Here is a 26,222-nt window from a genome sequence, read left to right as displayed (position 1 = left end):
GTGGTGAGAAGATGTGTAGACTGTGAAAGAGGAGGAAACACGGAAGGTGGTAGTAAGTGAAGGCTAAGAGAGAGACAGTTAAAGCTGGCTAGAAGTTAGTAAAGGAAGAGAGAAGCAGGAAGTTCCCCTCTATGCTTGTCAAGTGGGGTTCATGCTTGCCATTGCATCCTCAGTTCCTCTTCTCTTTTCCATCCCATTCCCCACCCCCAGTGCTCCATAACCACTGTCACTTGATTTGAATAACAAATTAAATTGGTTTTATCTAAAACAAACAGCAAGTTGGAAAAGCTACAATAAAATGAAAGTAAAGTTTGGTGAGAAATTTGGACATATTCTGGCAAGGGTTAGCCAATGGCAACAGACTAGAATTCAAACTGTCTTTTACTTCTTCTCTTTCCTCTACTATTATTGTTGTTGTGTTGTTATTATCATTGTTGCTGCTATTATTATTGTTTTATTGTCATTATTCTAATGATAATATATTTAATTTTTTTAGGTCTACAAAAGGAACATTGCCAAGAGACATTTGTGGTCAAGCCTGAGTCTTTGTACATGCAAAGCAAGGATCTTTTACGAACTGTATCTGAATCCAATGAAGTTTCTAAAGTCTTCAGTGTTAGAATATGAGACTACACTGGGAATGTAGGCATTTACACCTTCACCAAGTGGGTAGCTTTGGAGGAGATGGAGAACAAGCCCCAGTAACAGCAGGGATACAGTACTGTGTCCCATTTCAACACTGTGCACTGCAACTGTCACCTAGCTGCTGTCGGATTGGCTAGAGGCCGGGAAGAGTGGGAGAGTGCTGCCCTGCAGAATGCCAACATGAAGTCCATCAAGGACTTTGAATGAATGTCTGTGGATGCAAAACTAGCTTTTACCTTAAAAACAATAATATGTAGTTTATTCTGGAACCATTTTAAGTGACCCTAGCTCCATATTCAATGTGGAAGCAGTTTCATGAACTTTTGTAGTTTTACAGAACTGAGAAAGTTATAAATCAAGGCAAATTTAACATATATTGGTTGATACTTGAGAGAGGTGGTTATAGAAAGATATAGGAAGATTTTGTATAGGTCATCAGATGTTCTTAGCATTCAGGTTGGTAGAAGTTAGTGGTCTGTTTAGCTAATAGATTTCATAAAATCTTTATCTATTGGTCACAGGATATTAGTTCTAACTAAAGTGGGTAAGAAATGGCTATTTAAGGGGCTAGAGATATTTTTTAGTAAGGTAGTTAGCCTCTGCACCTACAACATTCCAACTTCTCCACTTCACTGTCACTTTATTCAGTAAATCAGTCTTTGATGACACAGCTTCTCTCCAGGAATTCTCATTCACAAACCTATGGGCAAAGCTCACATGAAGAAATTTCACGTTATCTTATTTAAAAAAAAAATCAATTAGGAGTATTTTGACATCCAGTGGGTATACTATAAATGAATAAGATGGCTTGTAGTGATCTATATTAGAGTTCGTTAAGGCTGTGGTGGCACACGCCTTTAATCCCAGCGCTTGGGAGGCAGAGCCAGGCAGATCTCTGTGAGTTCGAGGCCAGCCTGGACCACCAAGTGAGTTCCAGGAAAAGGCACAAAGCTACAAAGAGAAACCCTGTCTCGAAAAACCAAAAAAAAAAAAAAAAAGTGTATCTACTTTAATTCCATAAGAAGAACTCTTTCTACCAAAAAAAGAGAAGTATTTCTAAACATATTGCAATGGAAATCCCATGAAACTTTCTATTTTATTTTATTTTTTTCATTTTTTTATTATTATATTTGTATTTTAATTTTACACATCAGCCATGGGTTCCTCTGTCCTCCCCTCTCCTGCCCCCACTCCTACCTTCCCCCCATCCCCTCCCCTCTATTCCCATCTCTTCCAGGGCCAAGACTCCCCTGGCGATTCATTTAAATCTGGTGGACTCAGTACAGGCAGGTCCAGTCCCCTCCTTCCAGGCTGAGCAAAGTGTCCCTATGCAAGCCCAAGGTTCCAAACAGCCAACTCATACACCAAGGACAGGTCCCGGTCCCACTGCCTGGATGCCTTCCAAACAGTTCAAGCTATTCAATTGTCTCACTTATCCAGAGGGCCTGATCCACAGCCTTTGGTTCACAATTCACGTGCTTCCATTTGTTTGGCAATTTGTCCCTGTGTTTCTTCCAATCTTGGTCTCAACAATTCACGCTCTTACAGTCCCTCCTCTTTCTTGACAATTGGACACCTGGAGCTCCATGAAGCTTTTAACCTAACAACAGCAAAATGTTGTAAAACAACTTAAGTGTTCAGCAATAGGGGATTATTCACTTGATTTATACTGTATAGAAGTGATTAATAATTATATTTGGCTTAAAATATCTCATAGATCATTATTTATAAAACAAATGTTTTTCATTTATTAGAAATATCAAGAAACATAGTGTAAATTGATGTGGTGGTATATAGCTGTAATCTTAGCACTGAAGAAATTGAGTCAAGAAGATTGTGAGATTGAGACCAGCCTGGGATACATAGTAAAAATGATATAACAACTGTATCAAAACAAACAAACAAACAAAACAACACACACACACACACACACACACACAGTGAGAGAGAGAGTAAAAAACAGAACAAAACAGAACCAAAGCCTAAGTCTGTAGCTCAGTGGTAGAATTTTTGCTAAACATTCTCAATGTCTTATATTAGATAATTTCACACCATGAAAATGTCAGCAATAATACTACTCCCTTTGGAATATTATGTATGAATAAAAAGCTACAAATGTTTACAGCAAGTTTCATGCTGGAAATATGAGAGCTTTAAAGGCATCCTAAAACACACTTAGTAAGCATAATTCAAAAACATGAAGTAACTTTTTTTAATAGTAACATAAGGAAAAAGTTCCAACTGTTACTAAATTAGGAGTGGAGGAATGTCAGTCAACTCTTTTTACTAGTGGTTTTTCTAAAGATACCATTTCTGTTTCTTGCAGATACATTCCTCTCAGGCTTCAAATACTGATGATGGACAAGATTTGCAGCATCTTTCAGAGTACATAGACTTCTTTCCTTTCTGTCAGCATCAGCTCTCGTCATACAGTTTCCTCTTTTCAGTTTCTGTCAAGAGGAGGGGCTGAAAATCATGAGCTGGAGTATCACTCAGAAGTGATTCAGTTCTGCCTCTTCTCTTGGAGCTCTGAGAGGATCAGTCCAGGGAAGTTCAACTTGTCTCCCAGCTAGGGGATCGGTTCCCTGCACCAAAATCACATCTGGGCCCAGACACAGGTAACAGCTGCTTTTATTGTTTTTCTATCACATGATCAAATATTCTCTAGAGCATTTCAGATGCTGTTGACATGAGAGCGGGATAGATGGGGAAGCCCTCGGTTGCTTGTGTTAGATCTGGTTGACTCTGGCATGTGAAATTTGGAGTTCAGCACTGGTTATTTTCTTTGTGATTGTACTGTGACTTTTGCTATGTGCTAAGAAAGTAAGGTAGGAGGTTCTATGGAGTTCACTACTCTTGAGTGGGTTAAATGCTTATATATTATCCATCTTGAAGAGGTCATAATAGGAGCCAGGTAAGATGGCTCAGTGTGTAACATACTCGATACACAAGACTGAGTGATCACCTGAGTTTGATCCTTGGGACTCACATAAAGGTAAAATGAGAGGCCTAACTCAGTAAAGTTATTCTCTGGATAACTTCACCATGGCACAGGTACTGCCAACCCTCCAAAAACCCCAAATAATAATACATAACAATTTAAAAAAATGAATTCTGTAATGGAAAGTTTTCTTTTTCTCAGCAAATAAGGGAAAATTTGAATAATTTCAGATAACTTCATAAATTAGAAAATTAGAGAATAAATGCATGTATTATTTGTTTTCCATATTATCTGTTGGCTGTCATCTCAGTTATGAATGTAAGGGGCAAGGTGAGTTACAAATATTTACTATTTAATAATATATTGATATCTATTATCAGACTGAATCATTCATGGGCATTCACTAATGACTGCTTTATAGTGACAAAATTTATTTTCATATAGGTTCCTCTGACAATATCATATTCTAGAATATAATATGTGAAATAATCACGTAGAATGATTTGAGATTAAAACTTCAGGTTGTATCCTGCTATGCCCATCTCTATTGCTCCCACACCCCACCCATGCAGTACCCCTTTCTACTTTCCTGGTTGCTGCAGTTACTCCAGGTTCTGTACCATGTCTGAAGACTTGGAGTCAGAAGCCTCAGACATGAGAGAACATGCAGTATTTGTCTTTCTGGGTCTAGACTATCCCACTCAGTAGAATTTTTCTCCTTCCATGCATTTACTAGGCCTGACCCTGGAGAAGAATGTGTAGGATAAGACTGGGAAGAGAGGGTGGACAGCTCAGGAGTTTGGGCTTTAGTCGAAGAAGTATTTATGTGTCTTGGAGTCCAAAATGTTAACCATTCACAGTATTAACTGTGATAATTCATATATTGTTTGGATGGTGGTGTCTGGGAAACTCTGAGAGTCAGTTTAGTTGAAAAGACTGCAAGAACATTTTTTATATTTGTGTTTATCAAAATGTGTAAATAATTTTAAAGTAAAATTTTTATTCATTCAGAAAGCTTTTACTGTTTGTTATTTGAATTGATACTTGAAAATTATTTCAGTTATTTGCGGTAGTACCAATTTTTCGTAACAATTTATATATGTTCAATATTTTAAACAAATAGGCTGTGCCAATATTATAATAGCTTATTAGTAAGTTTTTAGTTCTTTCTGTATTTTCTAATAATAAGTGCTGTGAACATTAGAGGTATAAATGACAGAAGTCTCCAAAGATTTCTTACCCTAGTAGAAAACAGGGTCAATCCATGTGATTTAGGGTATTTTGATTATTAGGGGAATGAATCAGACCCCACCCTTTCTCATGCAGCATCAGATCCAAGTACCTTCCTAAAGGTGGACATTTTAACTTTTCTTTAGAAATCACTCAAGGGCAGATTTTAACACAGACTGTACTTCACTTACTCACAAGATGAGTGATGAGATCACTTATACAACTGTGAGGTTCCAGAAGACTTCTTCGGAGTTGCAGAACAGAGGAAGGGCTGATGAGACCCAAGGGCCCAGAGAAGCTGACCACAGAGGTAAGTGTTTTAAATGTCTAAAGTCACCTGTTTTTCATGCATTGTAACTTTTGACATTTGAAAACAATATCCTACTGGCTTCTATGGAAAATGATCACCCTCCATCTTAGCTGGGCTTGGTGATGCAGAGTGGGAGGAGAGATAAATGAGTGTGAGTGGGAGAGTAATCATGTACAAAATTGTTCAAAATAGGTTTAAAAATTAAGTAATAAATTTTCAAAAGGAAAAAAAGGAAAAGAAAACAACAACTCTATTTTTACCTGTTAGTTGGTAACAGAGAAAGCCAGACAGATAGAAGAGTTCAATAGATGTCAATAAGAAAAATTTCTTGAGAATTGACAAGTGAGAATTGAATGCATTCCATCAATTTGAGAAACTGTTAGGAGGTTTTATTATTTAATCTAGTCTAGAAAAATTCTGAAACCTTTAAAACTGAAAAACTAGAATCTGAAGAAACAACATATGTTCTAAAGAAATGAAATCTTACATAAATGCAAAGTACACATTAGAAGCAATACTTTCATTCTTGCAGAAGTGTTTTAATTGTCTTAAATATTTCCAACATCTAATGCAACCAAACAGCAAAAGCAGTCCATGAGATGAGGAAGTCTCTTTCTGGGAAGAAGCTGCAGAAGAAGAGAGGGGATGAGATGGGCATGACTAAAGCACATTATGCATTTGCAGAAATGTTAAAGAATAATTAAGTTTATTTAAAAAAAGGAAATCTCACTTTTCTATTCTATTTTTCTTTTTACTCTGCATAAACTGTAACAGTGAACTCCAAGCTGAGAACTTTAACTTCTTTTGTACAGTGATAGTTTCTGATTCCCAACACTTCAGATACACAAGGATGTTTAGTGTCGCCTAGAAAAATAAAGGAACTTATGGAAAATAGCGAGTTGAATTTAGGCCCCTTTTAGGATGGACCTGTATAAGTGTCAGCACCAGAACAACCACAGTTCCCTACCAGTTCTCAAGAACATCTGCCCTTCTTCCCTTCTTCCTCATCCTCAGTTAAGTACCTTTGGTTGACTGTATGCTCCAGGTCTAGGTCTTCTATATGGAGTGTGTCTGTGCCTCCAGTGCTTTCTGAAGGATGCACTTTGATCCAGTAGATCTGGGTGAAGGGTATGTGCCTGTCATCCAGCTACTTCTAGGATGAGTCAGGAGGATTGAGAATGTAAGGCCAAAGGTAAAAAAGTGTAAAACCCCATGAAACTTCACACATGTAGGATTTTTACAGTGGGTGCATTTTGGGTAGAAATCTACAAACTTTGAAAGCACATGTTCAGTCAACTTGCTCAGCTTGTATGATGGACTTCTGTAAAACTTTTAGAAACCAATATACCCTTTTTTGAATGCTACATAAAATTATAATTAGTATTAGGTCATGTTCTTTTCATGGTGATTATTTTCTTGCTTTGTTTTTTGTTTGTTTATTTATTTTTTGTTTTGTTTTGATTTGATTTAAGAGTGGTCAGTCCCTTGGCACCTCATTGCAATACCTTTGGGAATTCTTTGTTCCATTCTGCTGGTGACAGTTGCCATGTTGGTGAAACACAGTGAGTAACTGGTATAAATCTTCTTTACCTTTCCACCTAAGTAATAACTTTAGACACAAATTATGCAGTTAACACACTCTGTCCATTGTTCTGACTATAATCAGGGAATGTGCCAGACAGCTCTCAACTGTGTTTTTTTGTTTGTTTATTGTTTTGTTTTTTGCCTGACACACTTCAGTGTCCTGTTCTCATATATACCTATTTTATTAACTCTGGGGCTGTTGAGAGCTGCCTTGTTCTGTCTCATTCCTGGTATTGTTCCTTTTGAGGACTTAATGGTAGTCTGCTTTGTGAGCTTAGGTGATTGTGAATCTTATGTAAATATTCTATGAGAAACAACTGTGCAAAGAAATGATGACGTTCATTTTCCTTGTGTATAATAAGGACATGGTTAAGTGAAGAGTCTTCATCTGTACAGAGAGATTGAAGCTTGAGCTTTATGAATTCCTTCACATGTTTAGAGAAAATCACTCCCAAGATGTGCTAAGATATGACAATGTATCTGGATATTTTGCTTTCACTTTGGTCCAATGAGAATTGTGTCATTTCTTTTTTTTCTTTTCTTTTCTTTTTTTTTTTTTTTTTTTTGGTTTTTTGAGACAGGGTTTCTCTGTAGATTTTTGCCTTTTCCTGGAACTCACTTGGTAATCCAGGGTGGCCTCGAATTCACAGAGATCCGCCTGGCTCTGCCTCCTGAGTGCGGGGATTAAAGGTAGGTGCTACCACCGCCCAGCCCAATTGTGTCATTTCTTAATGTTTCTTAGTTCACATTTTTCATGCTGTGTTAAGTATTCACTAAATTTTTTACTTATGTATTTATTTGAAAGTTTTGTGCTGTGACAAACTAAATAATTGGAAGTTGTGGTACATCCACTGAAATTTTATTCAGCTGTATTGTTTACTTTATGTTAAAGTTACCTTGATAAAGGGAAATTCCTGTTTCCATTCCAACAGTGAGTTAATTGAGGTGTTACTTTCTAAATGTCAAAGTACCAGTTATACTAATTATATGTGTTGGTAATCAACATGGGTTTTCTCTGTTATCTTTAATTTCAATATTTACTCCTGGTGAGCTTTTTTGGTGTTGTATCTGTTACTAATTTCAGTTTTTCAGTATAATCAAGAAAAACATGAATTGCAGAAAGCTCTAAATAATCTCCATCAAGAGTACAGCACCATGCAAAATGCAAGCTACTTAATGGAAGAAATGTGGAAAACTAAGTCTGTAGAGTGTGATGCCTGCAAAGACCATCTTGTTTCCCTCAACAGAAAACAGAATTACTATGGGGAAATTAATGTTGTTTTAGATTGCAAACAGCTCACAGGTAAGGGGGGGGGTATCTTGAATAAAGAATTGCATTATTCTGTATTGTTTCTTCTCTAGAAGATTTGAAGTCCAATTAGCAGCTTACAATGCTGGTGATCTGTGGGTTAGTGGCTTGAGGTTTCCTTATCTCATCGAGGGGCATGGAACCCTAGAAATCACTGTTTGAATTAGGAGAACCTTATAAATTCTGGAACTCGGTAACTGTTGTGGTTTAGTACTGCTCCAAGGGGATATAACAGTAAATCAGCACAGCTGATAATTCAGGTTCTTTTGGTCTGTGGGCAAATCTGAGGCTCCAGCTTTGTTGCTGACAGAACCTGGAAGTTTGGGAGACACCTAGGCAGTGGGACTGGGACCTGTCCTTAGTGCATGAGCTGGCTGTTTGGAAGTTTCCAATAAGAGTATATTTATGAAATTCTTAGGCTGAAATGGACTTAGAGCATGTATATGGGTGCAGGCATAAAAATAAGTATGTGTGTGTTTTCCTTCTGCCTTGGTATGAGAGAGTTGGCCTGTTTGTGACCATGCACATCCTGAAACTTCAAAATGGTGTCCACACTTGTGCAACTGTCAGTGACACAGTGAATGAGGCCAGAAAGATGAAAATATCAAGGATTACAAAGAACCTTTCTTACCATGTATTGTGACTGGATAACTATAATGGACACAGTTTATTGTTTATTACTAATTTTTTTTCAGAATTTATAATTTACAAAGAGCTTTTGCATATGATCTCACTATAATTTGATAGGGGTAAAAATCATTATCATGCAAGGAATAATAATATCTTTCAAACTACTACATTATAATATATGATAGAAAAAAGTCACAAAACTTTTTGAAATATTTCAGACCCATGAAAAATATTTTTTCTCATTTTTTAAAATACCTATCATCTGTAAATAGTAGTATACTGCTATAGTCCCTGTCCTTAGGAGTCTGAGACAGGAGGATTTTAAATTTTAGGACAATATGGACAACTCAGCAAATTCCTGGCTAGCCTGAGCTACACAATGATACCTCTTCTCAGGAAAACAAAGGTTGTAGATAAAGTTTGATAATAGAGCGTGACCTTCCCCAGCCCTTCACCAAACAAAACAATCATATTATTGCTACACAAACCACACACATTTTAATTTATTCAATTTGACATATTTGGGTATGTGGGCATACTGTTAAAAGTATCAACATAATGAGGAGAATAGACTAACTCCTTCGAAAGCTCCCTCATGTGTCTCTTATTTCTATTAAGGTAAGATCTTCTAACACAGATCCCAGCACAACCTTAAATGCACAGTGTGTGTGGATGAACTGGGACACAGTGCATTACCACAGGTCTAGAATTCCATCATCCTTGTAACTGCCTCTTTGCAGCAGGTGTTTGTTCCTCATATTCCAGCTCTGGTATCTCACAAGACTCTGCTTCTTAGCATTGGGCTGTGTTAGAAACCTCATCTGAGTTGAGCAACGAAGTATGGTCTTGTACCTGGCCTATTTCACTTTACACACCATCCTTGAGTTCATCTGTGTCTGTCACTTAGTTGAACATCTCTCTTTTGTGGTGTTGTGGTGTAAGACATGGTTTTATTTTGTAGTGAAGGCTTTCTTAGAGTCTGCTTTATAGTCAGGGCTTGCAAGGAAGTCACTACTTAGCCTAGGCTGGCCTCAGACTGGTGGTGATCCTCCTGCTCTATGGAGTGCTCAGGATATAGGAATAATCTATTATTCCCAGCCAGTTTACTTCCCTTTAAAGGATAAGTAGTATTCCTTTGTGTGCATTTGTTTATATATATATATATATATATATATATATATATATATATATATATTTACTGATTTATCAACAATGAACACATCATCTGTTTCTATATATTTAGTGTTATAAACAACACTTCATAGAGCAAGGGTGTACAAAGATATCTCAACATTGTAAAATTTCAATTTCTGAATTTTACTTAGTTATACGTGTGTAATAAATACATCTCCCCAATAACATAATACTAGAAAGTAAGAATTTTCACCATTCCCTTCTCTGTTGTAGGAAAACGTGTTGAAGGACACTGGTTCTGCGCTGGCATAAAATGTTATTATTTCATCACGGACGAAAAACACTGGAGTGGATGTGAACAGACCTGCCAGAATTGCAGTTTATCCTTTTTGAATATAGAGGATAATGATGAATTGGTACATTACATTACATACTTCTTTATTGTTAGACTACCTGCTCCTTAACCCTTGGATAGTGAGATACTGAGTCCAGGCAGGTTTACTGAAAGAGAAAGCATTGTATATGGTTTGTCTGTAATGTGAACAAAAACTGTTCAGTAAGATTATCCTAGGCTACTCCTTCGTGTTCCTGGCTTAGTGCAAGGACACAGGGTATGTTATGAGAATACTCATTAAAGAGACAGCTGTGTCTTTGCAGGCTCCTCCATTTCTCAGGAGTCTCAAAAGAGTCCCTCATAGAAGCATGTTTCCCTGAATAAATTTAACCCTTCGGTATAGCACAAGTTGTGACCAACAGTTACGTATCTCCATCGAGTGCCAACTAGACCCAGAGAAGCCATAGTCTAGGCTTCCTCTTTGGAACCCAGAAGTGAGACTACCTGAGATGAGTAATTAGAAGACAATATAGAAAGTAACTGACCTCTGGGACAATTTTCAAAATGGAAATTATATGAGAACCATTGAAGTAAATAGTGTCAATGAAACTGTCCATAATTATTAATTTATACTATTTTTATTCCTTATACAAAGATGTCTATTTTTAGAAATGAGTAATTAAAAGAAAACAAAGGTACCAAGGTACTGATACTTTCTGTTTAAATTATTATTAACAAAATCTCTTCTATTATAAAGACTATATTTTTCTAGACAAAAGGTTGAATGATCAGCTTGAAACCTTTGTCATTTAGAACATGGTACAAAATTTATATGCCAATTTAATATATGTGTAAAAATTACAACATAAAAGAATTTTAATGTGAAATAGTAATGTAAATTTCCATTTGACATAGTAATCATAATTAAATGTAAACTCATATTTTAAAATATAGTCAGGAATTTAATTAGACATCATGCCATTTGGATGTCACTTGTAAGACACTAAATTTTTCCAAATGTCTGTGCCTTTCCTCCTCAATTTTTGTCACCTCCAGGTTTGAACTTCAGAATGTCTTCCTCTCTGGAGGTTGGAACTTAATGCACAGATTCTCACACAGGATTTTTCATCTTAATGAATTTGCTTTGAAGAAAGGACATTGCTTACCCTATGAACACTTCCCACAGGCCTCTGTAGTCTTTGGGAATGCACATTTGATTAATTTCATAGAGTGTCAGAAATTATTTAATGAACCATGTATGCAGTGTGCCTGTTTTTAGGAGCCACAAGCAGGAATATTGTGAGTTCAAGGTCGACTGATGCTACACAGTGAAACTAGGTCTAAGAATCACAGTCACAAATCATTTCATGAACACTCTAGACACTCGAAGTTTTCATTTTAAATAGCTGACATCGGTTTTGACATAAATGAGCTACTAGTGGGAAATCACTTTAAAAATGAGCTTGGAGGGACTGAAGTGCTGGAGGACAGGACAGCAGAGCACTGACATAAGAATAGCTGGGGCCTGCTATCCTGTTCTCTTCTCACCAGGCAGAGGGAAATTTTATCATCAGATGAGGTTTTTTTTTTTTTTTTCCTTACAGAAGTTTCTTCAGCTTCAAATTAAGCCAGGCAGTTACTGGATTGGATTATCATATAACAAAGAAAAAAGCAAATGGCAATGGATTGGTGACAGCCCATCTAAACTGTGAGTTTCCTGAGTCCTCACACTCTAACACTGGTGCACTGTTGGGAGGATGGTTGCAAAGGCTTTTCTCTCATTTCATAATGCTTTTTCATTGTCAATGGACCTCACAGGTAAGGACAAGATGCATAAGATAGTGTTTGAGCAAGTGTTAGATAGGGAAGAGTAATGGTCTAGAAAATGACTGCCAGTGACGTAATACTGAGCACAGCTCAGGATTGTATGTTCTAAGATGTGCAGGGCCCAAGCAAATCAACAGCATAAGATCACTTGAAGTGACTAGATCATCCTGATAGATACTATGAATATGAATATCTGAAACATTCACATCATTTGTTTCTTTAGTTAGCTTATATAAATTTTTGTTATCTATAAATATTAGAAAATTTTGCATATACATACATATGTGTATCTACCCTCCATTTCAAGATGTTATATTGTATAAACTCCAAGTTTTATGTTAATTTGTAATCTAGTAGAAAACTATTCATTGATTATCTTTATTAATAATAATTCTTTTTCCTGAATATATCTTATATACATAAAATACAACATGATTACACCCTTCCCTCTGTCTCCCTAAGCTGCTTCTGCTTCTGTCCTAACATGTGCCCCTCCAACTCATGTTTTCTTACTGGATGCTGTCCATGGGAGCATGGTTCAGCATCCAGTGGAGGAAGGATACCTACCAGTGGCCACACCCCCAAGAAGAACAAATCTCTCTTTTCCAGCAGCAGCTACCTAACATTAGTGATTCCTTAAGTGGTAGTGGGCAGTGCCCCATCTATGCAGGAATTTTGTCATGTCCAGAATGATGATTTTCATGGTGCTTTTCCCCTTCCCTGTCATTACATTCTTTCTGCTTCATCTTCCCTCCTTTTTCTGAGTCTTGGTGGTGGTTTTTGGGGAAAGAGTTTATGAAGATGTCTCCTCTATGGCTGAGCATATATTCTCTTCTCCTGGGCACTTTGACCAATCCTTCTTCTTTGCACTGACCAATATCCATTGTAAAAAGAAGCTTCTCTGACAGAGGTTGAGAGCAGCCCATGTCTAGGCCATAAACATAAATATTCAGAGCACAATTTGACCAAATGACTACTTAGTGAAATGATAGTAGCAGATTCCATACTAGGGCCCATGACTTCCACAATAATGGACTTTTGGTTTGGATTACAATATCAAACATGACATCCTTCAATTGCAATAAGAAAGCAGTTAGTTATCCTATAACTATGGATCCAGTGGATCCATAGTTCAGTATTGTGGCTTGCTAGATCCAGTACTGGGTAAGATCTTTCAAGTCTTTTCTCCCTTTGGAAATTAGAATGTAATTGGTCCATATAATCTCACAGGGAGTGTCACTATTAGGAGATGTGGCTTTGTTGGAGAGAATAGTGTCTTACTGGAGGAAGTGTGTTACTGTGGGAGTGTGCTTTGAGGTGTTTTATGCCCTGGATACCACTGATTATGTCAATTGGCTCTCTGTAGTCTGCATATCAAGAAGGATTGAGCACCAAGTCTACCTGAATTCTGCCATGCTCCCCACCACGATGATAATGGACTGAACCTCTGAAACTGTAAGGGAAACACCCCAATTAGATGTTTTCTTTATAAAAGTTGCTGATGTCATGATATCTCTTCACAGCAATAAAAACCCTAACACACTATGATACTCCCCTAGCAACCTACAAAGGACCTTTGACCCATTGAAAGCTAGCCCAAGGAAAGATGTTTCCTGATTGATTTGAGATTGATTTTTCTGTGTCCTGACACCAACTGTGTGGTGTCTTCAGAAATAGGGTGTTACCATGTAGTTGTAGTGGAAAAGGAAGGGCACAGCAACAGCCTGTGTTGTTTGGAGACCTCTTTGGTATTGCTGACCAGTAATTTCTTTGGAGGTATCCCTTACCTTGCACTTTGATTTTCATTTATTAACTCATATCTTCTGTAGATCTTATTCTTTTTTAAATTACACATTGATATTTTTAATTAAAATTTCCATAGAACATATTTTGATAGGGTTTCCCCCCTTAATACCCAGTTCCTCCCCACCTCCCTCACTACTCACTCAATTTCATCTTATTTTTCTCTCTCTCCCCGAAACAAAAAGCAAATAAAATCAAACTAAAGAAATCAACCAGTAAAACAAAAATTGTCTGAAACAGCAAACACACAAAGGTCCCCAAACCACCAAAGAAATAAGGAGTCTGTTTTGTGTTGGTCAACTATGAGCTTACATATAGTGGGAATCCATAGGTATTTTATACATCCTTAGTTTTGGTTGATCCATCCTTTATTCTCTCCTGTCCATTATTTTCTAGCACTCATTCACATTTTATCTTTAATCCTAAGAACCCTCTCTCTGCCTTCATATCACATATTCATTAGTTTTTCTGGTTATTGATTTTTTTTTGGAAATACATTTTTTTAAAAAAACTCTAATAATTCTGTTTGTCCTTTAATAACTTGTTAGCTAGTTACATTTTAACTTACTTTTTATATCATTTAAAATAAATTTAATTTTTATTGTTTGTTGTTGTTATTTTGAAATAGGGATTTATGTTCTCAGGCTGGTCTTGAACTCTTGATCCTTGTATCTCCATCTCTCAATTACTGAGACTACAGGCAGGTGTGGTTGTTTTTCATCCCTTTAGAGATATCAACCATACTTATTTTACATGTGTTAGTTGATAATCCTATTGTCTGTACTTTAGTGGGCTTAATGTACTGTTTCTGCTGGATTTTGTTCATTATGGAATTATCTTTGTGGTATTCAGTGAATTTCTGTTACAAAAACAGTCACAGTGGTGTTCAGAGTAAGAAGACCTTACATGATGTATTAATATGTACAAATCATACAGATTATCACTATTGTTATGAATTTTGTTTTTTTCTATAGGAAGTATCATTTCACACAGGCTAGCTCTGCTCCTTTGCATCTACCTCCTAAGCACTAGAATTGTTGCTGTTTGACACTGTGAAAGGCCACAGAGTTAATGAATTTGTTTGTATCCTACAGCACCATACAGCGTGAAATGAGCATGTGATAACATTTAGAGAGAGGTTCTAGTGGCTGAAAGGATGTCTGCGTCCAGATTAAGTGATCTTTGTAGACCTTGACTATATTACAGAACTGCTTCCTAATTATGGTGTGATTACTGGGCCTGAACATGAGAATTCTGTAAGGAAGTCCAGTGGTCAGAAGGTTTCTGTGGCCACCACAAGTATTTTCTCCAGTGGGAGAACACAGAATCTCGTACACCTGCTTACCATGTCAGCTGCTAATGAGCCTCTTGAGCAGTTGTGAGGTTGTGTTTCTTGGGTAGAGGTCTAGGTAGGCATCACTATGGAGGTAAAGTTAAGAGCTCATGATGCAGAATATGTGCTCCATGTGTATCTTATGAGTAGTGAGCGTCTGCTCTGTCTATTCCTCTTTGCCCATGTTCAACACACATGCTTTAGTGATTGTACAAAATATCTTATGGCTGACTAATGTGTATACTCATTTCTACTGTACTTTACCTGTTCTTTGTATGATCCATGGGACACTTAGTTTTATTTACCTTCCTTTTCTGTTCCTATTGCAAATCTAAATCTTCTATTTCTACCTGGATTAAATCCAATGTTAAATGAAGGCCATCTTTGTTTAAAGTTTTATTTCTTTGCCATTTCAGTCCCATGGAGTTTGATGGATTTCATTATCTGTCTGGTATTCTTTGACATAGATTCTCATTAGTTTAGCCTGGTTCAAATTGACTGTATTTACCTAACTGGCCTTAAACTCCTGATACTCCTGGATTCATTATTTGGTGTTTGAATGACCATTTTCTGTAGATTCACTATTTATTTTGCCCTGCCTATTAGTAGAAAGACTGGCTGTCATGCTTTACTGATGCTTTGGGCGTCTCAGCTTTACTGAAGCCTCATATGGTATAGGAATCTGCTTTCTGGCTGTTTATAAATGAATGAATTCAGTTTTAGTTGATCAGGGTCTTGCCCATAGCCCATTGTATTCTGGTTTATATCCTCCTAAAGTAGCCTCCTCAATGCTAGGGTATAGTCATGTATCATCTTTCTTTTTATTTATTTATTTATTTTTTCATTTTTCAATATAGGGTTTCTCTGTGTAGTCTTGGCTGTCCTGGAACTTGCTCTGTAGACCAGGTTGGCCTCAAACTCACAGAGATCCACTAGCCTCTGCCTCACAAGTGCTGGGATTAAAGGCATGTGCCACCACTGCCCGGCACTGTGTTTTAGTGTGGTTGTTGTTGTTGTTGCTGCTGTTTTAGTTTTTCGAGACAGGGTTTCTTTGTGTTGCTTTGCGCCTTTCCTGGAACTCACTTGGTAGCCCAGGCTGGCCTCAAACTCACAGAGATCAGCCTCGCTCTGCCTCCTGAGTGCTGGGATTAAAGGCGTGTGTCACCACCGCCCGGTAAGTTTTTATTTAAAGTTTTGAGTTATCTTTCACAGGGAGGTAGTTGTGGATTTAGTATTCATTGTCCATCAGAGGTGGCAGTTGTGTTGCACACAGGGAAGACAGTCAATCACCATGTTTCAGAGAAGTTCCAATAGCTCTGAGGAGGGGGAGGAAAGAGAAAAATCAACCAAAACAACAGTCACAAACCCTCTTCTGTGTCTATTCTACAAATGTCCCTTTCTCCTCAAATGTGTGCATTTAAGACTGTGTCCTGTGTGCCACATGCATTTATTTCTTCTTTTTAAACTGTCTTTATTATAAAAAGAATCAGAAGAAAACAATTTTAGTGTAAAATTGTTGCATGGAAATACTGAAAGTAAATTTAACTTGCTCACAAAATAAATTAACAGTGCGAGGTAGATAAGAACCTGAGTTTTGATCAAAAGATCACTTTCATTGTTCATTTTATTCCATTTATTTTTGTGTGTGTATTCACATGTACTGTGACATACAGGTCGCAACACAAGTATAGTTAGAGGAGCATTGAAAGAGTCATTTCTTTCCTATTGTGTGGGACCTGCGGTCTGAAATCTAGTTGCCTGGTCTGATGCCAATGGCCTCCACCCACTGAGCCATGTCTTTGGCCCAAGACCAATTGTATGCATTTAGAAAAAAATGTAAATCTTTTATTGATATACTTATGATGAACTCCATATTCTGTACATTTTGGTCAATAAATCTTGCTTTAAAAACTTTGGCCTGAATCAATATAAAATTTGAATTTAAATAATTTCCCATTATATCTTTCATTTAATAGTGATTTGATAGTAATGGGATCACCACATAAGACAGGAGGCAATGCATTTTTCAGTTCAACAGGTGTAGATAATGATGACTGTGTTAGAACTCACTCCTGTATCTCAGAAAAGAAAGTAGATAAATTATCTAATTTGGTGTGCAGTGCGTAGGAAAGTTAAAAATGGAATGCAGTCATCTTTATTGGTTTCCTGTTGTGATTTATGACTACTTAACCACCAAATGTTTCAACCACAGGTCTAAATCTACTGTGCAAATAGGGTGATGAGCTGGAAAGGGAAGAAACTTTCTCCTGAAATCTGACTAAACAGTGCAGAAGCCATTTTCCTTCCTTGTACAATACAGCAGCTTATATTTGTAGAATGGATGCCTTTGGTCCAGGGCCCTAAGGAATCACTCTCTTTTTTTCCTTAGTGACACACAGAATTTAATACAGAACTCTAATAAATAGCACATGTATTTCACCATCACTAGAACAAACCGTTTCAATATCCATGGCTTTGATAGCACAATTAAGAACTAGGGTGCAGTTATGGTTTTCTGTGAGTTTGTTAGTTGGTTGGCTGCTGTTTGAAACTTTTTGTATATAGAAGAATTTATCATCTTTAAAATGCATTTATTTGCTGCAAAACTAATTTCAGACTTAGTGAATAGTTTCCAAACTAGTTTAAGACACTCATACAACCTTCTACAAACCATATGTATTCTCATTCTCTCTCTCTCTCTCTCTCTCTCTCTCTCTCTCTCTTTGATCCATTTGATGCTGAGTTGAAACTCCATAGATACAGTAATATTTATTGAGGCCAGGTGTATGTGAATGTTCAAGATTTATAATCTTTTTTTCTTCTCTTTCTTTTTTTTATTTTTGTTTTGTTTTGTTTTGATTTCAGACAGGGTTTCTCTGTGTATCTTTGCGCCTTTCCTGGAACTCACTCTGTAGCCCAGGTTGGCCTTGAACTCACAGAGATCTGCCTGGCTCTGCCTCCAAGTGCTGGGACTAAAGGCATGCTGCACTACCACCTCACCCCTTTTCTTTTTTATTAAGAAATTTTCTATTCATTTTACATACCAACCACTGATTCCCTCCCCTCCCTCCTTCCACCTCAGTCTTCCCCCCATCCCAAGCCCCATTCCTACCTCCTCCAAGGCTAGGCCTCCATGGGGAGTCAGCAGAGCTTGATACACTTAGCTGAGGCAGGTCCAAGGCTGTGTAAGATGTCCCACCATAGGCAGTAAGCTCCAAAAGACTCATTCATGCCCTAGGGATGGATTCTGATCCCACTGCCAGGGGACCTCTTAAGTAGATCAAATTACATAACTGTCTTCCTATGCAGAGTACCTAGTCCAGTCTCATAGAAGCTCCACAGCAATTGGTCCACAGCTCATGAGTTCCCACTAGTTTGGTTTGGTTAAGACTTGTAATCTCATAGGTAAATGAATTTGAGGGTAGCCTTGGGCTACATAGTATGTTTGAGGTCATTGTGTGCTACAGAATAAGATTCTGTCTCATGAAGCCTAATAATAATAATAATTATAATAATAATAATGATAATGATAATAATAATAAATAATCCATCCACAAATATTTTTTAGGGACAAGCAATTTCTTTCACACCATACTAAAACAATTAAACTCAATAAATGTAGATGATGTGTTAATATGTTCTAATCCATAATCTGTATTCTTAGTAGTCACTTTTGTCAGTTTTCTGGATCATGTCACTGTTGATATTTCTTTGTACTCAGGATCATGCAGTGCATTCACTTGTGATGTCCTTTAGTTCTGAAACGGTTTGACTCATGATTGCTTGCTTCCTTCCTTCCTTTCATCTCTCTCTTTCTTTCCTTTCAATCCTTCCTTCATTTTTTCCTTCTTTCCTGTTTCCTTTCTTCCTTCCTTCTTTCCTTTCTTCTTTCATCCTACCTTTCTTTCTTTCTTTCTTCCTTTCCTTCTCTCTTTCTTTCATTCTTTCTTTTGACAATTACACTTGAGAAATCAAGTCTTGAAGTTAGAGTGCACATGTAATAAACAGGACCCAGTGTAAGTCATGAGAAATATGAATTTTAGCAAAATGTATACTTTTGCAAGCACCATTCTGCAAATTAGTTTTATGTCAACTAGACACAAGCTAGATTCCTCTGAGAAGAAGGAACTTCAAGTGAGAAAGTACCTCAATAACAACCATCTGGCTGTAGGCAAACCTGTAGGGCATTTCCTTAATTAGTGGCTGATGTGGGAGGCCCCAGGCCATTGTAGGTGATATCACTGCTAGGCTGGTAGTCTTGGGGACTATAAGAAAGTAGGCTGAGGAAATTTGGGGAAGCAAGTCAGTAAGCTGCATTCCTTTGTGATATATGCATCTAACCCCACCTGGGGTTCAGCCTCCAGCAGTGTAGGACTTGAAAGAAATCCACAGAGTAGGTAAAATATGATTTTTTATCTGAGAGGTTAAATGGAAAAACATTCACACACTTTTTGATAGTTTTCTTCTTCCGTATTCTTTATTCTGTGTTCTCTATTCTTTATTCTATGATTTTATGTTTCCTCTCCAGCTTACATACCCCAATAAAATCTTCCAGGCAACACAAAAATTACAATGTGGTTACTGTAGATGGACAACTTTCTCCTGCCTGCCTATTCCCGAATAACCAGTCAGAGGCTTAATATTAATTACAAACTCTTTGGCCTATTGCTCAGGCTTATTTTTACCTAGCTCTTACAACTTCAATTAACCTATATCTATATTGATCTATATTTTGCCACGTGTCTCAAGGCAAATATTTAATATTTTGTATGTTCTAGTACATTTTGTTCTGCTGGTGGCTGGCTGGCATCTGCTACAACTCTGCCCTCCTTTCTCCCAGTATTCAATTTGTTTTTCCAGCTTCATTGTATTCTGCCTGGCTATAGGTCAAATCAGCTTAATTTATCATCCAATGAGAGTAACATGTATTCACAGCATACAGAAAGATATCAAACAGCATTTTTCCTTTTCTTCCTAATCAAAAGGAAGGTTTTAACTTTAATACAGGAAAATTACATATAACAAAACAGTTATCAAGCAAGAATTACAGTCACGATATCTAGTCTATTTGTATTTGGCAAAATTAAAGAAAATACTCTATCATCTATCCTATTTTCATGAGTCTAGAGTTTCATCTTATTATAACTAAGGAAAACTACAATTATAATTATCTAGTCTTCAACTCCATCAAAGACCCCAGAGGATATTTACCTGAGTAAACAGAAAGTGCATTGCAATTAACTTCTAAAATTTTAGATATAACAGAGATATCTGGCTGCCTGAACAGTCACCCAAAGTTCTTGTGTAATGTTGGGACATCCATTGTCAGACTACAGGCCCAAAGTATCTGGCAGACATTTCAGTGAAGCAGGAAATTGAAGGTCTGTCCTGCCTATACTGGCAGATTTCATCAGTTGCTTTCCTCTGTGTCACGCAGAATGTCTGCAGTTTCTTGTTTGAAGCAGGAACATGAAGGACCATCCCACCTTGTTTTGGCAAAGTTCAGTGGTCACTTTCCTGTATATCCCACATGTCCAGATTATACAACAAATTGTCAAGCAGTCCAGGAAAGAACAGTTTCTTGCCCAAATGGCTAGCCTTTGCCACATTGAAAGCAAACTCCATATGGAAGTTCTGGATTGCTCATCACTCTTTTTGAAGTAAATGTTGCTGCAGTTGCAGATGTGTCTCAATGTCCAGAAAAGTCAAAGTTGTTAAAATACTTTAAAGGCCATATTTTGTAGGTCTTTGAAGTGTTTGAAGATTAACCTACCTATCTGAAATATATCTCTTCATATTTAAAAAACCTAACTAATATGACTATAGGTTTGACTAGTTAGATGACTATTAATTTGTATTTTTAACTATATATTACCTTTTAAATGAGTTGTATAAATATAATACCTTAAACAAGAGTAGAAATATACATATAGCATAACAAAATTGACCTTATATTTGTATCAATAAACCAAAATCCATACCAATGTAAAGTATTTTGAGATTAACAGTTATTTTTTGGATTAAAATAGTCAATAATCTACCTTTTTCTTATCATTTCTATATCATATGCCCATTTTTCTTTAGAGAGATACTGACTATGAATATTAACCACTTATAACTAACCCCTTTTCAATGAAAACAAACATTCATAAACAATATTTGGGGAATTTGGGCATAGTTGTCTATACTACTTCCTGTTGATTGGGGACATTGGTAATCTTATGGGAATTATGAGAAAATTTGAGATAATGGTCAATTCTTGGGAAGATCAGCTAGAACCTTGGTTGATATATACCATCTGCCAAGGTTCAGTAGACCTCACTTGATCAAATCTGATCCATCTTAATCTGAAACAGTTCCACAGCCTCTTACTTCCTATAGAAACAAAAACAGAGCCTCTTTTCCCAAGCAATGTATCCTTAGACCCATATTTTGAAATCAAGATACCTTTAAAATATATATGTTGGTTTAACTTAGTAGCTCCCACAATCAAATGTCTCCCTGCAATTAGCTCATTAACAGTCAAAAATTCAAAGAAAACACAATAATACACAAAATCCAGACTCTTTGTGTATTTTCCATCTTTACATGGCTTATTTTTTATATATTACTTTATTATTTTTCAAGACTTTATTTTTATGACTATCTATACCAATTCTCTTCTTTTTCCAAAGCCAATGTACATTTCTTGGATATACTGTTACCCATTTAGAGGATGTTTCCATCTGAATTTGTCTTCATTGCATACCTTTAATCCTTTTCTGAACACTACTTTAAACTGCTAAGCACTAGGACCAAAACAGCAGCTTTGGAAGCTGACTGTCCCATTCCTTTGTTCCCTGAGTACCTAGCTTCATAGTAGACATACTGGTAGGAGCCACATTTATTGCCTCAACTCTGGGAAGCAGTATTAAGTATCATGCAGCTATGTTCTTAAGCCTGTAGCTATGTTCTCAAGTCTTCAGGCAGCAGCTGAAAGCACTTCTTTATCCTTTAGCCCATGAGAAATTCCAGGAGTCCACCATGTTTAAGTGAGGCCCACTATGGCCAAGGGATGCAATTCTATCCCTCGGCCTGTAATGAGAGACATGAACTAGGAAACTGCTCCTGGTTCTGTTCAAAATCTCTCTCTCTCTCCCTCTCTCTCTTAAGCTCTCTCAGTCTCTCAGTTTTTATGTAGAATTTTTTTTTTGAGACAGGGTTTCTTTGTGTTGCTTTGAGCCTTTTCCTGGAACTCACTTGGTAGCCCAGGCTGACTTTGAACTCACAGAAATCTGCCTACCTCTGCCTCCCAGGTGCTGGGATTAAAGGCGTGTGCCACCACAGCCTGGCTTATGTAGAAATTCTTGCCAAAAGTCTGGGCACCAAATGTAGACAGATAGCAGAAGCAAACATATGAAGGCCCAGCAGAAGCAAAAGACATTCTAGGATCTGTGGTCTTGGGGCTTCTTCTATATGAAATTTACTCATCAAGGTTTTGTTTCCTGATGGCCAGTCCCCTGAAGTCAATTGCCATCTGCTGCTCTTCTGTCATTGCCAATGGGATGCATCAGATTGTGCTCCTGCTCTGTTTGATTCTTCCCTGACTTTCTCACTCTGCATACATCTTTCTTCTACACATTTCTGTTCTACACATCTTTCCTATACACATCTTTATAAAAATATTGCTCCATCAATCTATATAGCTCTCTCTTCTATGTAACTACTCAGCTTCCCTTCCACACAGCTCTCTCTTATAGTTCTCTCTCACAGCTCCTCTACAAAGCAGCAGTTCTCTCACAGAAAAAAAATTCTGGACAAATATATGAGCTACATTTTGGAAGTCAAAGCTATTTGATATAATATGAGAATCATAGTTTCTTTCAGGCTAGGGATGTCATGTCGACCAGTCAATCAGTGAGTGGCAACGCTTGGCTGTCAGCCAAGCTCCTTGGTGAGCAGGTGTGAGGCACATAGGCTGAGTGGTCAGCATTTCCCAACAGAAAGTGACATTGAAATTCAGGACTTAAACAATAAAAAGTTTGTTGACTGAACCTCAAGCCTTGTGTCATAAACTGAGGTTGGAAGTGTGTGCAGAGAGTCAATTGCTGAAAGAATTATGTCTATTAATTTGCTTTGTGCTTAACTTTAGTTCAACAAACAGACACTTGAGAATCTGTCCTTGTGCCTATTTTGCAGAGGCAACTATTCTATTTTGAATTTGCTCTAAAGTCTAAAATCAGCTAAATAAAAAGCTGTCTTTGTAGCTGAGAATACTGCTATTTTCCTATGTCAGCCTGAATTATGAAAAATATCCTTGGTTTAATTTCTACTCATCAGAATTCTACAGCTTAATGAGAAGTCATCTTCCTGACCATCCACAGATATATGTGCTCATAAGATTGAGATGTAATCATGAGACTAAATATATACATCACATGAGATTGCTCATTACATTGCAGGTCTTAGGGAGATACCATAGCTATTTTTGCACATGTGATATTACAGACAGAAGTAATAGTATACATAGTTTATGACATCATAAGCTTTGCTTGAACAGGGTTACTCTAGCAGAAAATTATTCATCTGGTGTGTTGATGCTTGAACTATCAGTTGTTATCTGTTGTATAATGCCATGGCTATTGACAGTCACAGACCAGTGATTCATTCTTTTTGTTACAAAGCACTTTTTTATTACAAAAATATACCATGGTATTTCTCCATATGTGAACATATGGTGTGTTTCTAAGTTTTGACAGTTATGAGTTGTTGCAATTATGGAAGCTGTCATGCCAATTTGTGAACAAGTCACTGTGTAAGCATACATTTTTCTCTTTAATAAATCTCTTTTGTGAACAGTTGGTATCTTCTGTATCATATCTTCCCTTTGCACATTAAACATACACACATGATTTCCTGACTGTACCCATGAGCATGTCTCATGGCTGACTAATGTATATTTTATTCCTAAATTATCTAAACTTTCCTATGTGCATTCCATAAGCCGCTTGGTTTCACTTATCTTCCTTTCTTCTAAATTCCTATAGTAAACTTGAATATTCCATTTCTCTCCATCTTAAGTCCAAGATTCAAAGAACATGATTTATTTTGCTAAAAACTGATCCCTTTGAAGCCTCAGTTCCATGTAATATGAGTGGGTTTCATTCTCTTTCTGAATTTCTTTGTCAGAGTCTTATTAGCCCACACTAACTTCAAACTCCTTATGAATTGATGTTTGCCTCAAATCCCTATGACTTAAACTATGATTCTCCTACCTTCATCTCCAAAACGCTGGAATTATAATTGTGCCCAACTACGCTGGGCTGGATTTATTATTGAAGATCTCCATTTTGAATTCATTCTTTAGTCAGCTTCCTCTATCAATTATGGGGAAAACTGGCTACAATGTCTCGCTGACCATTTGAGACTTTTTTTTTCCAAATTCTACTAACACCTCAGCCTGAGCAGGAATCTGATTTCCGTCAGTTTTTGCAGGATGATCTTAATTATTAAGAAATTATATTTTGATTTCTGGTTTTGCTATATAGCCCAGGTTGAACTGGAACTCACAATCCTTCTGATTTAGCTTATGTACTAATTTGCTCTGTTTGCTATTTTTTAAATGTGTTTTTTATTTTGCATTTAATTTTTTTCACAGAAGGGTATTTATGGCTTCTAATATACAATCCTATAGAAATCATAGTTGCTGTGGGATGTTCTGTATGTCAAATGTGTTGCTCCTATTGGTTAATAAATAAAACACTGATTGACAGAAGCCAGGCAGAAAGTATAGGTAGGACAAGCAGAGAAGAGAACTGGGGGAAGTGGAAGGCTGAGACAGAGAGACCTGCCAGCCACTGCCATGACAAAAAGATGTAAGGTGTTGGTAGGCCACAAGCCACGTGGCAAAGTATAGATTAATAGAAATGGGTTAATTTAAGATAGAAGAAGTAGATAACAAGAAGTCTGAGGCACTAGGCCAAACAGTTTAAATAATATAAGCATCTGAGTGATTGTTTTACAAGTGGGCTGTTGGACTGTTGGGGCTTTGTGGGACTGGAGGAAAACTCCAGCTACACATAGTTGTGCGGCATATAGGGAATTCAGTAGATAACCATGTTTCAAAGAAGACCCATTAGCTATGAGTTGGGGGAACACAAAAGGGAAAATAGGCCAAAATATTAGTTACAAGCCTTCATCTGTGCCTGTATTCCAAATCTTACCTCTCTCCCTAAAACACAAGCATATCAGACCTTGTTCTATGTGCTACACATATTTATTTATACCTAGTACATTTATTGACAAAATATAAGTGGAAAAGAAGGTTTAGCATAAAATAATTCCTTGGAAATATTAATAATCAGTTTTACCTTCTGATTAAAAATTGCAAGGGTGGAATAAGATGGGGATTTTGGTATGATCAAGAGATCATTTCTTTTTAATGAGGTTAGAGAATAAAAAACATTTTAGTATTGCACTTATTATTAAAAGTTCCATATTCTGTTTATTTTGCCAAATAGAAAATTTAAAATCATTTCAGTGAATGTTCAAAATTAAATAATTGCCAATTGTTTTTATACTTTAGTGACTTGAACACAATGAAATTGAATCATAATACTGGAAGATGTGCATTTTTATCTAGAGCAAGACTAGAAAATGAGTCCTGTGATAAAACCTACACCTGCATCTGTGAGAAGAGACTGGATAAATTCCCTGATTCATTCTTCAGCAGGAACTAAATGTAAAATGGAGTGTGGTGCCCCTCATTTGTTTTTGTAATAATTCATGACTCCTTATGAACAAGTGTTTTGATCACAGGACTTGTTCCCTATGTAAACAGAGAGATGAGCTGGAAGAAGTTGAAAATATTCTCCCAAATCTGACTTGCCAGAACAGAAGCCATCATTCTTCCTGGAAGACACAGAACACATCTTCTCTGGTGCATGGACCCCCTTTGCCTCAAGCCCTGAAGAATCTGCTCTTTCTGTTTACCTAAACACCCATAGAACTAAATAAAGCCCTAAAAGACAGCCTGACTATGTCATTATCAATAGGATAAATCGTCTCAATTGAAAGCACAATTAAGAACTACAGTATAGCTGTAAGCTTCAATTTCCTAGTTGTTAGTTGATTGCTGTTCTGTTTTATTTTGTTTGTTTGTTT

General features: G+C 36.9%; 1 protein-coding gene across 1 annotated transcript; it reads left to right on the top strand.

Moving 5' to 3' along the window:
- The first annotated feature begins 5,014 nt into the window (after positions 1–5,014).
- LOC118580310 (killer cell lectin-like receptor 2) lies at positions 5,015–25,798 on the top strand. The gene is made up of 6 exons (XM_036181971.1): positions 5,015–5,126; positions 6,599–6,688; positions 7,795–8,013; positions 10,057–10,199; positions 11,722–11,825; positions 25,645–25,798. Exons 1-6 carry the CDS (start codon positions 5,015–5,017, stop codon positions 25,796–25,798), a joined length of 822 nt encoding a protein of 273 aa, XP_036037864.1.
- The last annotated feature ends 424 nt before the right edge of the window (positions 25,799–26,222 follow it).

This window comes from Onychomys torridus, chromosome 3 (assembly GCF_903995425.1).
Source record: "Onychomys torridus chromosome 3, mOncTor1.1, whole genome shotgun sequence".
Taxonomy (NCBI): domain Eukaryota; kingdom Metazoa; phylum Chordata; class Mammalia; order Rodentia; family Cricetidae; genus Onychomys; species Onychomys torridus.
Note: the sequence above shows the minus strand (reverse complement) of the source record. Positions and strands in the feature narration are given on the sequence as shown.

Bases quoted from the DNA above. Each gene is read 5' to 3' on its own strand.
- LOC118580310 (XM_036181971.1), top strand. From the start codon at position 5,015: ATGAGTGATGAGATCACTTATACAACTGTGAGGTTCCAGAAGACTTCT. The intron at 6,689-7,794 runs GTGAGTAACTGG...TACTAATTTCAG, and splicing joins TGCCATGTTGGTGAAACACA to TTTTTCAGTATAATCAAGAA. The intron at 11,826-25,644 runs GTGAGTTTCCTG...TTTATACTTTAG, and splicing joins GGTGACAGCCCATCTAAACT to TGACTTGAACACAATGAAAT.